At 40.6% G+C, this 18,796-nt stretch overlaps 1 protein-coding gene across 4 annotated transcripts in view; it reads right to left on the reverse strand.

Annotated features, from left to right (window-relative positions):
* The window catches only part of cars2 (cysteinyl-tRNA synthetase 2, mitochondrial), a 62,131-nt gene that overhangs the window by 2,445 nt on the left and 40,890 nt on the right, over positions 1 to 18,796 (reverse strand). For all 4 annotated transcript variants that reach the window (XM_072578096.1, XM_072578097.1, XM_072578098.1 and 1 more), the window contains 5 exons: positions 16,856 to 16,922; positions 16,635 to 16,773; positions 15,614 to 15,737; positions 13,894 to 13,992; positions 3,319 to 3,576 (listed from right to left, as the gene is read on the reverse strand). In XM_072578096.1, coding sequence (XP_072434197.1) covers positions 3,319 to 3,576; positions 13,894 to 13,992; positions 15,614 to 15,737; positions 16,635 to 16,773; positions 16,856 to 16,922 — 687 coding nt within the window. The remainder of the gene's footprint in view (positions 1 to 3,318; positions 3,577 to 13,893; positions 13,993 to 15,613; positions 15,738 to 16,634; positions 16,774 to 16,855; positions 16,923 to 18,796) is intronic.

Raw genomic sequence — 18,796 nt, forward strand, 5'->3', positions numbered from 1 at the left:
ATGTGTCTTAAAATGTAAAAAAAACTGACTGAACTAACGACTAGTGTAATTGGTTTGTGAACGGCTGCTGACAGCTCTGTCAGTTTACCTTTAAAAGGATATTGAGCACTATATTGGAGGTGAGCATCTTCTATATTCAATCTAACTGGTAGCATCCAGTTTTCAGTTTTGCTATATTTACCTGGGTACCACATATAAACACTCAGTTTTACAAGGCTTAATGGGAGCAGTCTCGGTGCTTGAATTTGGCATGACAACTCAAGTACGTAAGTGTAAGAACAGAAATTTGTGGAAAAAGAAAACTATAACTGATCAAGAGTTGTGGTTGCTAAGAATTGGCAGAATGAAAAGGGAAAAAGTCAGTGGTGGCACAAGACAGGAGAAAAACAACAGCAAATGACACTGAAAAGTGATGGCTGAGCATGGAGGGCCAGGGGTTTCTCTTGTCAGTAACTTGGATGAGAGAATTTTGTTAAAGCCATCTTAAAATTAAACATTCACTGAGGTGGCGATTTAGAGAAATAAGTTACTGCCAGTTATCATAAGCAGAACAGAGAAGGTGGCTGGAATTATATGTACAACCATTTGGCTCAAGACACTTTCACGCATGGACTGAACAGACAGTACAAACTCACTATAAATCTTGACTATTTTCATACCATGTGATTTAATATCCCAAACACAAAGACAAATTGTCAGCTAGAATCATAAAATGGTTATGACACAGAAAGAGGCCATTCTGTCCATTGTCTCTTGGCTGACTCTCAGCAACTCCCCTAACCCCCTTCCACACACTTTTCTCTGGAGCCTTGCAAACCTTTTTCTAATAATACTGACCCAGTTCTCTTTCCAAAATCACAACTGAATTTGCCTCAAGCAATGTTACCCAGATCCTAAGTATTCGCTGAATTTAAAAAAATTTCATGTTGCCAATGCTTTATTGACAATTACCTTAAATTGTTATGCTCTTCTTCATAAGATCAAATGAAAGAGAAGCATAAGTAGGTCATATGGCCTATTCAGCCACTTGTACAGCACAGAAACAGACGCTTCAGTCCAACTCATCCATGCCGACCAAAAACCTAACTTAATCTAGTTCCATTTGCCAGCACTTGGTCCATGTCCCTCTAAACCCTTCCTATTCACTGACCCAACTGTGAAATGGGTCTGTTTCTCTGCTGTAAATACTTGTGACTTTGAAGGAAGTAAGAATATGCTTCTGGTTGTGGTTAATAGTGTATGAGGAAGAACAAGAGTAGGGCGCTAGAAAAGGCACAGCAGGTCAGGTAGCATCTGAGGAGCAGCAGAGTCAATGTTTCAGGCATAAGCCCTGCATCAGAAATGTGGAGGGGGGAGGCTGAGAGATAAATAGGGAGGTGGGAGTGGGATGTGGGGCAAGTTAGGTAGAAAGATAGGTGGATGCAGGTGGGATGTGATGTGATGAGTCAGTGGGGAGGGTGGAGCTTGGAAGGAAAATGGACAGTTAGGTCAAGTCAAGAGGGTGGTGCCGAGTTGGACGGTTGGATCTGGGATGAGGTGGGGATTGGGGAGATATAGAAACTGGTGAAGTCAATGTTGATGACGTGTAGTTGTAAGGTCCTGAGGCGCAAGATGTGGCATCCTTCTTCCAGTTGTTGGGTGGCTTTGATTTGACAGTGGAAGAGGGCCAGAATTTGCATATGTCTGGGGGAAGGGGAAGTTGGAATGGTTGGCCACAGGGCAGTGGAGTTGTTTGGTGCCTGCATCCCAGGGATGTATCGTCAACCGTTCCATGAGTTGGTGCTCAGAACGCTGCAGGAAAAGCAGCCCCAGTCTAATCAGCCTCTCCCTATAGCTTAAACCCTTCAAGCCTGGCAATATTCTCATAAATATTTTCTGAACCCTTTTAAGTTTCACAACGTCCTTCCTATTGGAGGGAGACCAGAATTGCACGCAATACTCCAAAAGCCGAAACAATGTCTTGTACAGCTGTACCATGACCTCCCAACTCTTATATTTCATACACTGACCGATAAAGCTTACCAATTGCTTACCGATAAGCTTACCAAAAGTAAGCTTACCAATTGCCTTCTTCACTATCCTATCTGCCCGCAACTCTCTTCTCAAAATTAATTAAATTTCCAGTGAATATTAAAGCTTTTCCAAAAGGGATCGTATTAAAGTCTAATAAAATCATGTACATAATACACTCTGGCCTAGTTGTGATTAAGGCTTCTACAGGAAGACCAAATGCTGTGGAAAATGTTGTTTCAATTAGGACATTCTGCTAGTGAACAGTAGTGTTACGGGTGGAAATGCAGCATTCTAATGGTGCAATCTTCACGTTGGGCAGCAGAGGGCAGACAGTCCATTCAGCATAGCAAGTTTAACAAAGTAACAATTGTTCAATCTTTCATAAACAGAAGAACTGTGAAGTTTGGCATAACAAAAGTAGTGCACAGTATCATTGCTGGAAATGTGTATAATCTGTGCAGACTGGACACTGTAAATCAATAACTACTAAAAAGGCTTTCTGCACTGCAGTAATATTCTGCATGCTGTACATCGCGTCCCAACAATTACCCCTTCAAACGATTTGGTCTATTGCTCTCTCCCACTCTCCAAAATACTGTCTGCCCAGCATCTTCCTCCTCTGCATTGCTTTGGTTTATGTAAGAAGCTATTTAATACCATGTTAATGGAATTGGAGAACAGGAAGGAGGAGAGTCCTTTCAATTTCTGAAGCTTGTTCTTTATTCGCCTAAATTGTGACCCAACACCGTATATCCACCTTGGTCCCACATTCCTTAATAACTTGGATAACAAAATTCTAAAAGCGTCAGATTGGCAATTTTTAAATGAGTCTCAGCCTATTTAACTTCTTTGGGAAGGAGGGGTTCTGGATTTCATGTGTGCTTTGTGACATCAGTCTCAATCTCAGTCTCAGTCTCCAATTTTAAAAGGTCCAGTCCCTTGTTCTAGACTTCCCCATTGGGGAAATAGTTTCTCTCTATCTATCCCAACAATTCCTTTGCCTTGAAACCTGAATTAGATCACTCTTTACCGTCTATATTTAATGGAATACTAACTGAGATTTTGAAATTCACCCTCGGGATTAAACCCTTTCACCCCTTTTGTCCTCAACTTAAGTTTTAGGATGAATAATTTTATTTCTGACTTCATCCTCTGCTAAAGAGACATAATTGATGTGAAACAAGCAAAAAGGCTAAGGACACTGCAACAGGTCAGGTGCAACAGGTCCAATAAACTGTGTAGACCAGGACAGTTGCAACAGGTCCAAGTATTTTATAGGCCTTTTTCCAAAGGTGTCTCACTAACCTTGATATTTATTCCTATTGCACGGAGATCCTGCCGCAGCAAGTCACAGGCCTGGAGGAGAGGTTGCCGTTCGCTCAGCATCTGCTTACGCCTCTCCCTTAGCTTCTGTTTCTCTTCCTGGGACAGCTCTCTGCCTTCACCTGATGCCAGCTCCTGATCATCCACTGCTAGGGCATACTTTCTCACTTCCTGTCGAAAACCAACCAGTTGTTCAGCGACACTATGAAGGGTGACTGAAGACTGGTTTGCCGCCTGCACCTGGAAAAAAGAAGAAAAGAATACATGCTAAACAAAATTCCAGACCCAGGACAACAATAGAAAGACTAATATTCTGTATGTAATCATAGTCATACAGCATGGAAACAGGTCTTTTGGCCCAACACATTCATGCTGTTCAGGTTTCCTATAAGAAATTATTTGGTCCATATCCCTCTAAATCTTTGCTATCCATGTACCTGTCCAAATGTCTTTTAAATGATATAATTGTATCCACCTCTATCACTTCCTCTGGCAGTTTGTTCCACATATGCACCATTGTCTGTGAGAAAAAGTTAAATCTTTCCCCGTTAGTTTAACTTCTGTTCTCAATAATTACAAGGATTAAACTATTTGCTGTCTGAGAAAAACAAATGCAAAAATTGACCATGAAAACTATAGGTTATGGCCATTTGAAGCAAGCCAATTTAGAGATGCCTCTTGGTTTGTCAATAATTCTTTTAAATTCACATTGTTCAGATGCTGATCTGATCCCCCTGTGAACAATGTTACAATATCTCAACTTCCCTATGGCAAAGTATTCCATTTTATTAGAATCCTTGATGCAACAATATTTCAGTTCTTCTTGATTGCTATCTAGATAATTGGTCTTAGTACATTCCTCTTGCTAATGATTCACCAAACAATGGAAAACTCAGTATATTACACAACGTTATTCTCTCAATATTCTGAAATTCTATAAATTCTCCCTGAATCAATGGGAAAAAAAGCCCCACTTCCCTCCTAACTACAACCTCTCACTCCCACTATAAGCCTAATGAACTTTGCTTGCAATATTTATCTCATTAACTAAAGAGTTGTTTGACAAGGAACAGCCTTAAGAAATATTCAACTATTACAATAACAACCATATGGAATTAGATGGAAAATGCAAAGTAATTTTGGGTTTTATTTAGCAAATCCAGAAATTGCTGAAGAAACTCAGCAGGTCGGGCAGCATCTGCTGAGACAGAATATCTTGAGTCCAAAGACTCTTCTCCAGAACTGAAGTTTGTTTTACTTTCAGATTTCCAGCATTTGCACTACTTTATTTTATTTTCTGGCTTTTCAAAGTTCCAGACGTGGTGTTGTGACATTCTGGAAATGACAAATAATCACTGCTGCCCACCTTTGTTCAAAGTAGTGGAGGGAGATGCAACATACAGAAAACACAGCCCTCTGTGACAATGTGTACCACAGATTAACAACTCTCTGGCTGAAGAAATTCCTCCCCATTTCAGGGTCATTCCTTCACTTGGAGTCTGTGCCCTCAGGTTGTAGCCTCTCCTAATATTAGAATCATCTTCTCCAGTCCACCCTATCCAGGCCTCTCAGTATTCTGTATATTTCAATCAATCAATCAGATCCCCCCCCTCATCCTTCTAAACTCCGAGTACAGACCTCGAGTCCTCAACTGCTCCTCACATGACATCTTTCATCCTCAGGATCATTCTTACAAATCTCCTCTGAACTTCCTCCAATGCTGGCATATCCTTCCTTTGATATGGGGCCCAAAACTGCTCATAACATTCCAAACATGATCTGACCAGAGCTTTATGCAGCCTCAGCTGTACATCCTTGGGCTCTTGTATCCTCGCCCTCTTGAAGCAAATGCTAACATTGTCATTTGCCTTCCTAACTGCCAACTGAACTTGCATGTTAACCTTAAGAGAATCCTAAACAAGGACTCTCAATTCCCTTCATGCTTCGGATTTCTGAAGCCTGTCCCCATTTAGAAAATAATTTATGTCTCTGTTCTTCCGACCAAAGTGCATAACCTCACACTTTCCCACATTGTATTCCATCTGCCACTTCCTTGCACACTGTCCTAGTCTTCTGCAGCCACCCCATTTCCTCAACACTAACCATTCCTCCATCTATCTTTGTATCATCTGCAAACTTACCAACAATTAATGTATAACATGAATAACTGTGAACTCCTGCAGGTCTTCACTAGTCACTAGCTGCCATCCTGAAAAAGACTCCTTCTTTCCCTTCTGCCAGTCAGCCAATTTTCTACTACCCCAGTCCCTTGCTCCTAACTCATTTTATTTAGCAGCCTCCTGTGTGGCACTTTGTCAAGATTGAATTAGTCTGTGCAAATGTTTTCAACTCTCCTCCCAGCCTTCCTCAATTTACTGCAGCAATGATATTTTTGACCTCAATTTTGCTGAAGCAATATCATTTAATATTGTAAAAAATTACTTTATGAAATCTGTTATTTTTTATTTCAGAAACTAATGGTCTCTGGAAAAATGAGGAACACCAACCAACCTCTAGTTTTTCAGATTAAAAAATCATTATCTGTTAAGATTATAAAGGTAGTATTCAGTAGCAAATAAGAAACATGCTGGATCACAGTTTATTCTGAACTTTGCTGAGACAGGCTGTTCAATGTTTTAAAAGGTGTTTAATTTGATTCTCCAAATAAAACGTAACATTGTCAGAGATTCAAGAATCTACAGGGTCACTTTTATTCCACATAACTATGTCAGGTGAATAAGAGATGCTTCTAAAGAAAACAAAAACAGACTAAAGATTAGGAAGACAGTAACATGTGCCTTCTTTGCGAACTATCACTAATTTGCATTTGCCCGAATAGACAAGTTCATTCCATTTGTCTCAGAATGTAATTTGTGTAGCAATATTAGAAACTTGTATCATAAGCACATGTCCCATGGCAAAATTGATGGCTAAAAGTGGGGTGTTAAACAACCAACTGAGTACTTTAGAAAGCTTAGGCACCCTTATTAATTACATGCACAAGTACACATATGCATTTTATTCTAGAGGTTCCTTGTTTTTGGAGAGTGTGAAAAAGTCTGACATTTTGTCCATATCTGTCATACCAGATTTTTGAGGCTTAACACATAAAATAAACACTAACAATGATCAAATACAAGCTGTATCTGTTAAATGAACAATACTCACTGGTTCAAGTTGACAGGTTCACAATCTGGGCAAAAGTGAGTAGTGCAGATGCTGGAGATTAGAGTCAAGAGGTTCAGAATCTGGTTGGTCTGTATCTGAACCAATATATCCAATATATATCTGAACCTTAGCTCCATAACCTTCACACCTCTACCCAAAAAAACCTAACAACTAATCCACTGTTCACTTTTATCAAAATTGGATGCCTCAGGGACTAGAATAGCACACAATGTTTGTGATATATTCTGTTCAAAGCCCCACACTGTCACATACTGTATCCTACTGGGTTTTCTGATGAGTACAAAAGGCACAAGGGAAACAAAATAATAACATCAGTACAGAAACAACAAAAGGAAGTTACACAGAGGAAAAAAAATCATGCAAAATTGATAGTAATTTCGAGGACAACCACACAGCAGGAGTTGGATGTACATAATGGAGTCTGAAGAACACCCAAAATAAAAAAAAAACAAAAGTGAGATGAAAAAGCAATGAAAAGTAAAGAAAATATTCTGAAAGACAATATCAGAGCCGGGACAAGTTTAGTGTATTCATAGGAATAGCTGCATTTTCCTTATTTATTGTCCTAATTAAATACAGGTATATCAAATTATAAACAGTACTACTGGTTACCACATTCTATTCACATTTCAATATCGTGCCCTCTGTGAAAATGCTGGGACCATTGATGAATTAGAATTCTGATTCATTGCAGATAATTTATGTTTGAAAACTAATAAATGTCTGCACCAAAACAGAAACCTTCCCATGTGCAACCTCTTTCTGTTTGTCTTTTAAATTTCACAAACCTAATTATCCTGGGTTAAAAGTAAGATTTCTGACAGCCTTTAAGAGATTAAACATTGCACATTTCACTATAGTAAGGTTAATTGACTGGAAACAATCCTTTCTGTGATGCTGTCTTGGATTGGGAAAATTTCCACTATTAATCAATATGATTCTCTCGGTTCTGTACCTGTATTCCCTCAGTCTATAAGAGTTTTGCACTTTTTTAGTTTCAAAATAATAAACATGAATGAGAATACAAATTTCAGAACTTGTACATAGAAAGTCTATTTGGCCAATATTTTTGAAGTAAAATAATAAGAATTAGCTGAATAAGATTCAAGAACAATCAGTATTTAGAGATTTGTTTAAAAAAATCAAATGTGAAAAATATTGTTCTTTGAACAACAATAGTATTTATGATTTTATTTTTCCAAATGATCTGAAAACTAGCTGGAGGATAAACTTCAATAACTGATGCAAAACCTATATTTCACTGGAGGAAACATAGCTGACAGAGTGAGAGCAAGAGAGAGAGAGAGAGAGCAAGAGAGCGAGAGATAGAAAGCGAGACAGAGTAAGAGAGAGAGCGTGCGGGAGAGCGCGAGAGTGAGAGAGTGTGCGCGATAGAGAGAGAGAGACACACACCAATAAACAGAGACCAAGACTAATATGTGGAGGTCAGAAGTCTCACAACACCAGATTATAGTCCAACAGATTTATCTGAAATCACAAGCTTTCAGAGCATTGCTCCTTCATCAGGGAAGTGAAGAGAAACACACAGGCACAGAATTTATAGACAGGGAGATCAAAAGAATGTACAAATGGCGTGAGTGGAGTGTCAACAGCTGAATAGCAAGTGAAAGGATGATCTATAATCCAATTAATTGAGGCAGAGAGATAATTACAAAAAACATATAAGGTGGTGCTGGAGACAAACCAAATGGCTATAATAACATGAAAGGTATAAGATCGCATGCCGACGGTCTAACCAAAGTAACAAGTGATCCGAAACTGTACAAACTAATTAAGGTAGAGAAATCATAACAAGTTACCAATTAATTTCAAAACAATTAGTCGGATTATGGGTTATCCCTTCACTTGCTGAAGCTTTACTCACGCTGTCTGACACTTTTGAACACCAGCAGAGATTATTATTCAGCATGCCAGCACTCCATCCACACCATCTGTATGATCTTTTGATCTCCCGGTCTATAAATTCTGTGCCTGCGTGCTTCTCTTCACTTCCCTGATGAAGGAGCAGTGCTCTGAAAGCTTGTGATTTCAAATAAACCTGTTGGATTGTAACCTGGTGGAGTGTGACCTCTGACCTTGTCCACTCCAGTGCAACACCAGCACCTCCATATGATAAATTTCCTTAGACTGAGACATATTAAACAATTGTCCATAGAAAGCTAAATACTTCCTCATCCATTGGTAGGGGAAACGCTGGTTAACGTTACTATAAAAATAACCTAAGATCCTTATTTTCAAATTCTGTTGTTAAACATCTCTCATGCCACCTGCCAACATATGTGGCCCATCAACCCCATAACCTCTGACTCCCCAAAACCTACTAACATTAAAATCTAGCACATGGACATCACACTGCAGAATATGAACTACACAAAGGGAAAGTGAGGCAATCAAGTCAGAGTACTCTTTCTAATCTAGAAAACAAGCCCATTATCATCTGCAAAATCTCATCAAAGACCAATAATACAGTCCTCCCTGTATAAAGCAGAACATCGTATTTATAAAGCAATAAATTAGCACTTAAGACAACATGTGTTTCAAAAGCACAGAAAGCACAGGAACCTGCCAGTCAATATATTGAATAAAAAGGGAGCAATTAACATGCTGTGCCAATGGTAGTGAAAGCAAATCCATGTACCAACCTCACAATATAAATCTGTAAAAATTAATATTTAACAAAAATATAGTCTGCCCTGCCCTAGAGATCTAAGTAACCTGTCTGTCATAATTGCCATGGCTGAACTCCAAGAACCAGGTTATTCAATTGAAGGTTCCCTCGTCCAACTGGGAAAGCACTTGCTAACAATGGAACACAAACTATGCAGCTGATCTGACCATAACTCTGACCTGAATAAGACTCAGACTCTACACTCACTGAAGGTGTTTTGTGTCCTCATAACAATGGAAATATCTGAAATTCTCTCATTCAACCCACTGCAATGTTCACTCTTATTTGGAATCTGTTGGATCAAGATGTGACTGGAATGCTAGAAACTCATCAATGTTGCCCAGTCATGGAGTCATTACAGCATAGGAAACACCATTCAGTCCATTGAAAGCAATCCAATCAGTCCCACCCTATCCCCATGGCCCTGTAAGTTTACTACCCTCTAGTGTCCATTTACTTTCCATCCATGACTGTATTTATAGCACCAGGGATTAACACTTTATCAAGTGTTGAACCAAATAAAAGAACAAGATTTGGATGCATTTTCTTAGTTGAACAAGGCTTGTAAGAGCCAAACCAAGATACTTAGCTTGCTTTCACTGTAGCTAGTCATAGAATAGAATCATAGAACCCCAACAGTGTGGAATCAGTCCATTCAGCTCTTTCGAGTACACACAGACCTTCCCAAGAGCATCCCAACCAAACCTTATCCCTGTAACCCCAATTTCCCATGGCTAATCCACCTAGCCTGCTCATTCCTGGACACTATGGGCAATTTAGCATTGGTCAATCCATTTAACCTGCATATCTTTGGACTAAGGCAGAAAATTGGAGCACCTGGAAAACCCACACAGTCACGGGCAGAATGTGCTCCACAAAACTCCACACAGACGCTCGCTCGAGGCTAGAATTGAACCTTGGTCTCTGGTACTGTGCTAACCACTGAGCCACTGCATATGACCTACTCTGAACAACTAAGGGAATTATAGTTCAGAGTTTCAGCAGAGTTCAATCATGCCTGACTAACCGTTCCCAAATAGTTCAAAAACAAACAACAACTACTGAAGGAAGGTTCACGCTTCTGCTGGATGGAGATTTTAATACTCTCCACAGTGAGTTATCTTTTAATGAAGTCTAGTCTAACCAGGACCACTGTCCAGAACCATAATAAACACTGCAGTAGTTTTCACCCAGCTGATCAGGCACCTAATGATAGTACACTGCAATCCTTTTGCTAACTCAATGATAGAAAATTAAAACAATGCAGAGGATGGGCAAACTGGAGGAAAATCAAAATTAAAAAACCTAAGGAACAGAACGGAAGTGCATTAGAACCGTAAAGTGTTGAATTATCAAAGATATTTCATTGTCTCTGCTGGCTCTTTGAAACCGCTATCCAACTGATCCATTCTCTGCTGATTTCCCAATGCCTAAATTGTTTCCTCCTTCAAGCAATTATTCAATTCCTTTTTAAAGTTATGACTGAATCCATTTCCAACATCTTTTTGTACATTCCACCTTGCATTTAAAACTTTGTGTGCCTGTACCACTGATTTCTGGAAATTACTGCAAATGTATGTTCTCTAATTACTGTCTCTCCTGCCCCTGGACATAGTTTCCTCTAATGAATTGGTGACAACTTGTACAGTAGGAAATAAAATGTTTGGGTGGATTTAAAAGATCCCACTGCCACAATTTAACTAAGAGCAGAGAAAGTCTTCCTGTTCTTCTAGTCAATATATATACCTCAATCCACTTCATCAATCATGTGGTCACAATTTCAAAGTCTCTGCGTGGAATCCTGCTGTGCACAAAAATCACTGCTTTGAATCTGACACTGTTACAGTGACTACACTTCAGAAGTATTTTTTTGATTGTAATATACCTTGAGACATTGAGATTACATTAGGCACCATATAAATGTAATTGTTACTTTTCCTCTATTTGCAGTCCAACACAGGTATCTTAGATTGTCAGATTAAGACTATGACGCTTTCAAAAAAAAGAGTGCTCATTACACTATTATAGATTCTACCAAGATATTTTGAGTGCTGAACTTGAGAAGCACTGTGGCATTCAGAGTAGCATTCAGCTATCCAATTAATAAAATCCTGCTCCAGAATGTGACGAGCTAAAGCTTTGTTACAAAGTAAAGCTGCCTTAGTTATCAATTGAAGCATTATTCCAGGAATTGAGCGCTTCATCAAGGCTAACACTTTGTTTCAATACTGAGAGAGTGCTGCACTGTTGGAGAGGCAGTGCTGAGAGTGTGCAACCCTGCTGAATAGACAGGTGGAAGGAGTGCTGAATTGTCGGAAGGTTACCACTGAAAGAATGCTACACTGTTGAAGTGACAGTGTTGAGTGAACACTGTAGTGTTGAAGGATCAGTTCTTGAGGAGTATTACATTATTAGAAGGCCATTTTGAAGAAGTACTAGAGGGTCAATGTGGAAGGAACACTGCATAATCAATAGGTTGTATGGAGGGAGTGCTGCAGTGTTATAGGAAGAGTACAGACGGAACACTGCACTGTCAAAACAGCAATTCTGAGAGCTTGATGTTCTGTCAGGTATCAGGACTGAGGAAGCACTGAACTGCTAGAACTACAATACTGAGTAATGAGGTTGTGCTGAATTGTCAGAAGGTCAGAATTGATGGAGCACTGCAATGTTGCAGAGCCAATAATGAGGGAATACTGCTGTATTGGAGGGTTAATACTGAAGGAACAATGCAAAGTCAGAAGGGTTGTGTTGATGGAGCAATGTTGGAATATGAGCACTGAGGGACTGTTGGAGGCAGTAGTGAGGGTGCACTACGTTATCAAATGTTGCAGAGATTCAGGTAGATCAACAAAAAAAAAAACCCCACAAATTCCTGGTGAGTTTAATAATTTCAGAAAACTGTGTTCAAAAGATAGACCAGTTTTTATAATCTCAGAATATCTCAAGACATTTTACAGTCAATGAAGCTATAGCACTGTAACATAGAAAACTGTTTAAAGTTTTGCTTGCTCCAACAGTTATCACTGATTACTATTTTCACTATTTCCTCCATCGCTCCCTTGCTAAGGGTCCACCATTAGCCAATTTGTAAATTCAGTCTACAAAATGGAAACTGAACTTCTGCCCTTGCTGTTCATGCTGGCATTTACTCTCCATCATAAATAATGAGCATGGAGAACATTGACATCAAGGATTCAGCAGTAAATAAACTAAGGTAATTCCTCACCCACAGGGTTCAATCCACAAACAAGTAAAATGCAAGGCAATGAAGATCACCTGTAACTAAGATATTTGTTGGCTACGTAGAACAGTCAATCTTCTGTAATTACACCGGCACCACTCCCCACCTCTTCCTCCGCTACATTGATGACTGCATTGGTGCCAACTCGTGCTCCCGCGAGGAGGTTGAGCAATTCATCAACTTCACCAACACATTCCACCCTGACCTTAAATTTACCTGGACCATCTCTGACACCTCCCTCCCCTTCCTGGACCTCTCCACCTCCATTAATGACGACCGACTTGACACTGACATTTTTTTTTACAAACCCACCGACTCTCACAGATACCTGGATTACACATCTTCCCACCCTACCTCTTGCAAAAATGCCATCCCGTATTTCTAATTCCTCTGCCTCCGCCGTATCTGCTCCCAGGAGGACCAGTTCCATGACAGAACACACCAGATGGCCTCCTTCTTTACAGACCGCAATTTCCCTTCCCACGTGGTTAAAGATGCCCTACAACACATCTCGTCCATATTCCGCACCTCCGCCCTCAGATCCCACCCCTCCAACCGTAACAAGGACAGAACGCCCCTGGTGCTCACCTTCCACCCTACCAACCTTCGCATAAACCAAATCATCCGCCAACATTTCCACCACCTCCAAAAAGACCCCACCATCAGGGATATATTTCCCTCCCTACCCCTTTCCGCCTTCCGCAAAGACCGTTCCCTCCGCGACTACCTGGTCAGGTCCACGCCCCCCTACAACCCACCCTCTCATTCTGGCACCTTCCCCTGCCACCGCAGGAACTGCAAAACCTGCGCTCACACCTCCTCCCTCACCTCCAAGGGCCTGAAGGAACCGGAACACTTTAACCCGAGGGCATCAATGTGGACTTCAACAGTTTCCTCATTTCCCCTTCCCCCACACCTCACCCTAGTTCCAAACTTCCAGCTCAGCACTGTCCCCATGACATGTCCCACCTGCCTATCTTCCTTTCCACCTATCCACTCCACCCTCCCCCCGCCCCCGACCTATCACCTTCATTCCCTCCCCCACTCACCTATTGTACTCTATGCTACTTTCTCCCCACCCCCACCCTCCTCTAGCTTATCTCTCCATGCTTCAGGCTCTCTGCCTTTATTCCTGATGAAGGGCTTTTGCCCGAAACATCGATTTTACTGCTCCTCGGATGCTGCCTGAACTGCTGTGCTCTTCCAGCACCACTAATCCAGAATCTTGAATCACAGTCAATTTAAAAACAGAGGAAAAGTGTGGATGCCTCAGGCATATCTTGGAAAATCTGTTAATGGGATATCCTTTTCCTACAAGCCAATACGAAAAGCTCAAGAAGTGAATGTCTCGGTTGACTTAGACTTTAAGCAAAACCTACAATACTTCTATAATATATGGAAACCACACAAGAATTTCTATATTGCAGTTACTCACCTGACTTTGTCCAAGAGAAATACCAACAACATCCAAGAATCGCTCTAAATAAGAGATTATTGCCCCAAACACAGCCGGACTCCTGGGGTAGTCACCTTCCTGTCGTGAACATAAAAGAGCTGACCATTATGTATTTTGGGAGGATCAAATGTCAGCAACAGAATACATACATATTCATTCCAAGTGCTTACTGATCTCAGAACTAATACTAATTCTATTTGACCCTGACCTCATCCAACTCTGGGCTGCCTAAATGGATATTTTACATTCACCGAAGGACACCTAGCACCTCGGTTTAACATCTCAGCCAATAACGCATTAGTCACTATGATACTTCCTTAGGACTATGTCTGACAATGCAGTGTTCCCTCAATACTGACCTTCCAAAATGCAGCCCATTCTGAAGTGCTATTGGGAATCACTCTTGGAAATAGAATCATGGAGCAATAACCTAACCAATGCTAATCCCACACAAATCACTGGTTGAAATATATTTAGAATACTGTGTGTAGTTTTCTACGGTGGGAAAGTCTATGCAAGGTTACAGGAGGGATTAGTGTAATATCAGCAATAGGCAGCTTGAGTTATAAAGAGGGACCAGAGAAACTGGAAAGCTTCACTCTAAAATAGAAAGGTTCAAAATTAAGAAAGATTTTGATAAAGTAAATAATTAACTTGCACCAGTCAGTGAGTGGGCAACCAGGTTAATAGGAAAATGCAAAAGCCCAGGTATGAAGAATGCATTCTTTTGTTAACTCAGTGGATTATTAGAAGACAAATGATTTTCTAGAAAACGTCTTGAAAGGCTTTTGAAAGAATTGATAAATACTTTGAAGAAAAAGAATTTCAATGTAGAATGGAAAAATGACAGTGAATGGGGTGAATATGGGTAGTCCTTTCAGAGAGTCGACAGGCACAATGTGCGAAAATCCAACTGTGTGGCATCATTCCATTATTAAATCAATTAGTCTTTTTGTATTTTACGCACAGTTTCAGCAAATCCTTTCAAGCATTAGAGTATGATTTCTTGGTGTCCATTTGAAGCCAGTAATTGTCAGCCACCCATACGTCTGAACAGTGGCTTAGTGGAGAAATTAAATCTGCTGCCTGTTATTTACACTGCCCATAAGATCCTCTCCTTCAGGGGAAAGATATTCCCTTCTGTTTCCTTGCGAAGAGGCAGACTTAATCGTCTCAATATTTCCTGATTGAGTTCCCTGGGATGTGCATCTTCTTGACTACTGCCTTCTTTTCCTGCCCCTCTTTCAACAGTGACCAATCCCAGGTATTTTGCCAATTGCCACACTGCAATCAGTGGCTGTAGTTATGTTGAGTCATATCTCAGATGGATTACACAATTTCAAACAGAATGACATGCAATGTCCAACAATGAAACAGGCCATTCAGCCATCTAGTTTATGCCAACATTTATGCTTAACACCAGTTTAGCGAAGTTATGACTTGCACTGAATTAGCTTCTAAACTGAAAAGCAACAGTTCATTTCCAATTAATGTACAGGAGAAGTAATGCCCCTGAGCCTCTCATGTTTCCCATTCCTTCTCAAGAGAGCAGTGACACTAACCATCAAAGCTCAGTACAAGACCCTGCCTCACCTCAACAATCCTAATGATGGTTTCGAAAAAAATCCAATACACTAATCACGACCTTACTCTGAATAATGCACTACCTTCACAGGATTGTAAAATCCTAATGGGTTACCTTGGCAACTGCTTGAAGCTGTCTGTTGCCATGGTGAATGAGGTTCATAATTGAATCAGTAGCCCCTGGGGTGTCAAAATCATCAGCAAAGGCAGCCTGCACATTGACTTTAGTTGCATTTAACCTGGATACAAAACAAAGAAGCAAAGAGCACACATAATACATGCTAAAAATAAAGAATGATCTATATAATTTTTAAGCGAAGACAACAAAGGCATTATAAAATGATTTTTATTGAAAGCAGCTGAAAATGATTGTAGCCAAAAGAATGAAACTAGAGGGATAACGGTGTGATCCTTCACTCCCAGCAGGGAACATTACTCTCAAGAAAACTGGGCACTGCAGCAATTGGCTTTTGTTTTTGATTAAAATGGAAATTTACAAGTGCTCCCAGAGAATATGCTTCCTTGGCAGCACTAGATCAGGTGGTCAACCCCTTCATCCTTACTGGTTTTTGATCAATATGCTGGTGAATTTATGTGAGCTGACATCGCAGGAAGACGATCATTTTTGGAACGTGCTTCTACTTGCTGGATTAGCTCAGCTTTGTAACACAGAGCAGAGCATGTAGCAACAATGAATTTTGAACCCTTTAAAGAGCCTATCTCCTAAAGTAAAACGACAAAAAACTCAAAGGGATCATGAAGTGCAGAGTGTTTTCAGGTGTGCAAATGGTCATGGGTTCAAGTCTCACACCTGAGCCAAACAAAAAAACTATGTTGACGCTTCAGTGCAATGTTGAACGAACTTAGTGCTGCTGGAAATTTGATTTTTGGATGATTTCTGTTTCAAATAAAATCAAAGGAAATTTCCTGAGTTTCTTCAGCCAATACTTATTGTTTGTTACAGCTGAAAACAGTTTAGAACATTGCTGCTTGTGGGAATTTGCTGTGAGTAAGTCAGCACCTATAATATAATTACTAAACTTCAAACATATATTGTTGGTTGTATAGCACGTTGGGATGCTCTCAAGCTGTGAAAGGCAAGATAGAAATACAAATCTTTCCTTTGTTTACCATACCTCTCCCATAATAGAGTTTCGTCAACCTGTGGGCAGATCAATTGTCCTCTCATGTAAGCAGATGCATCGTCAATAAAAGCTGAAATGGAATGCAGAAGGTTTCCAGCTTCTGCCATGCTTGCATCACTGTATTCCACAGCTACAATTCAAACAGTACAGATTCAGCAAGGTTCTCCTGTCAGATATAAACACTTTATTTTAAACTGTTAAAGCTTTCATACCTGATCTGTACTTTGAGAGAAGACAAAACATTCGAAACTGATCTGCAGAGAACTTTTCCAAGAAGTTCTGGTTAATAATCAGAGAAATTACAAAGTTATCATTTGTGCATTACATTACAAACCAATGCTAAGTATTAAAAGCACTGTCTAACGAGGCACAGTGAGAAGAATTGACAATTCATGCAATATAATCATTAGGCTGTAACCAGAAAATGTGCTCCACAGCTAGAACTGAGCACCTGAGTGCACGCAGAAGTACAGTACAGAAACATGCCTTTCAATCCAACCTGGTCATGGTGTCTACACCCCAGTCAAATCTCTCCCTATATCATATTTCATCTCATCCTATCAACCCAAACATAACCTCACAGGCCCCCCAGCATGGGTTTGGAGTCCTATAAAATTCTCCTGATGACATTCAATCCACATCAACCTGGCTGAAATGGAGTTCAATGTAGCTAAGTGTGAAGTGATTCACTTTGGTAAGAGTAATAAAAAGATGGATTACTGGGCTAATGGTAGACTACTTGGTAGTGTGGAAGAGCAGAGGGATCTTGGTGTCCATGTACACAGATCTCTGAAAGTTGCCACCCAGGTAAATAGTGCAGTGAAGAAGGCATATGGCGTACTGGCTTTTATTGGTAGAGGAATTGAGTTCCGGAGTCCTGAGGTCATGCTGCAGTTGTATAAGACTCTGGTGCGGCCGCTTCTGGAATATTGTGTGCAGTTTTGGTCGCCATACTATAGGAAGGATGTGGAGGCACTGGAACGGGTGCAGAGGAAGTTTACCAGGATGTTGCCTGGTATGGTAGGAAGATCCTATGAGGAAAGGCTGAGGCACTTGGGGTTGTTTTCTTTGGAGAAAAGAAGGTTTAGGGGTGATTTGATAGAGGTGTACAAGATGATTAGGGGGTTAGATAGGGTTGACAGTGAGAACCTTTTTCCGCGTATGGAGTCAGCTATTACAAGGGGGCATAGCTTTAAATTAAGGGGGGGTAGATATAGGACTGATGTTAGGGGTAGGTTCTTCACTCAGCGAGTCGTAAGATCATGGAATGCCCTGCCAGTAGCAGTAGTGGACTCTCCCTCTTTATGGGTATTTAAGCGGGCATTGGATAGGTATATGGAGGATAGTGGGTTAGTGTAGGTTAGGTGGGCTTTGATCGGCGCAACATCGAGGGCCGAAGGGCCTGTACTGCGCTGTATTGTTCTATGTTCTATGTTCTATGTTCTATTATGGGGTGAGGACGCAGAACTGGTGATGTCTATGCTGGTCTGTCTGCTCTCACTCAATTGAGGCCTTTAAAAGTGGGCAATTAATGGTCAGCCTCAACTGTGAAGCTGGTGGGAAGAGTTTGGGAGGAGGTGTCTACCTGAGCCTCAGGGGAAAGGTCCCTCACCAGGCACCTCCACAGGATTGCCTGCAGGTCCCCACTCACTTCCTGGTCTCTACATCGAGATCCCCACACCACTCCTCTGCCATGAATTCCCTCCTGCATTTATGTTTATTTGTCAATTTCCTTATTTTCAAAATAGTTATTGCAAATACAATGAATCAGATGAGCCAAATCTCTCAGCATGTGCTGCATCTCCTTTCTGCTTTACCCATTTCCATCTAAAATCATACCTTTCTTGCACCTCTAGTAGCAAAAGATCTGATTCCAGTCATATTTTTTATTTGTTTGGGTTCCCCACCTCATTGCCATTCTGCATTCTTTGCTATTGAGGTGCTTGAGCCGCAACTTTGGAAGTATGCACAAGGTGAGGTCACTGCGGTGGTGATAGATTATTGTTATTAGGATGGGGAGAATTAATGTCCTGCCAAGTATTTCTCAAATCTTCACAGCCAGCTTAAGGATCCTGTGTAGGGCTAGCACAAGTCTTCTCCTTTATGTTATGTATTTGCACGGCTACACAAAAAAAATTGTAAAGACAAAGGCA

Source organism: Chiloscyllium punctatum, chromosome 9 (genome assembly GCF_047496795.1).
Source record: "Chiloscyllium punctatum isolate Juve2018m chromosome 9, sChiPun1.3, whole genome shotgun sequence".
Lineage (NCBI taxonomy): Eukaryota > Metazoa > Chordata > Chondrichthyes > Orectolobiformes > Hemiscylliidae > Chiloscyllium > Chiloscyllium punctatum.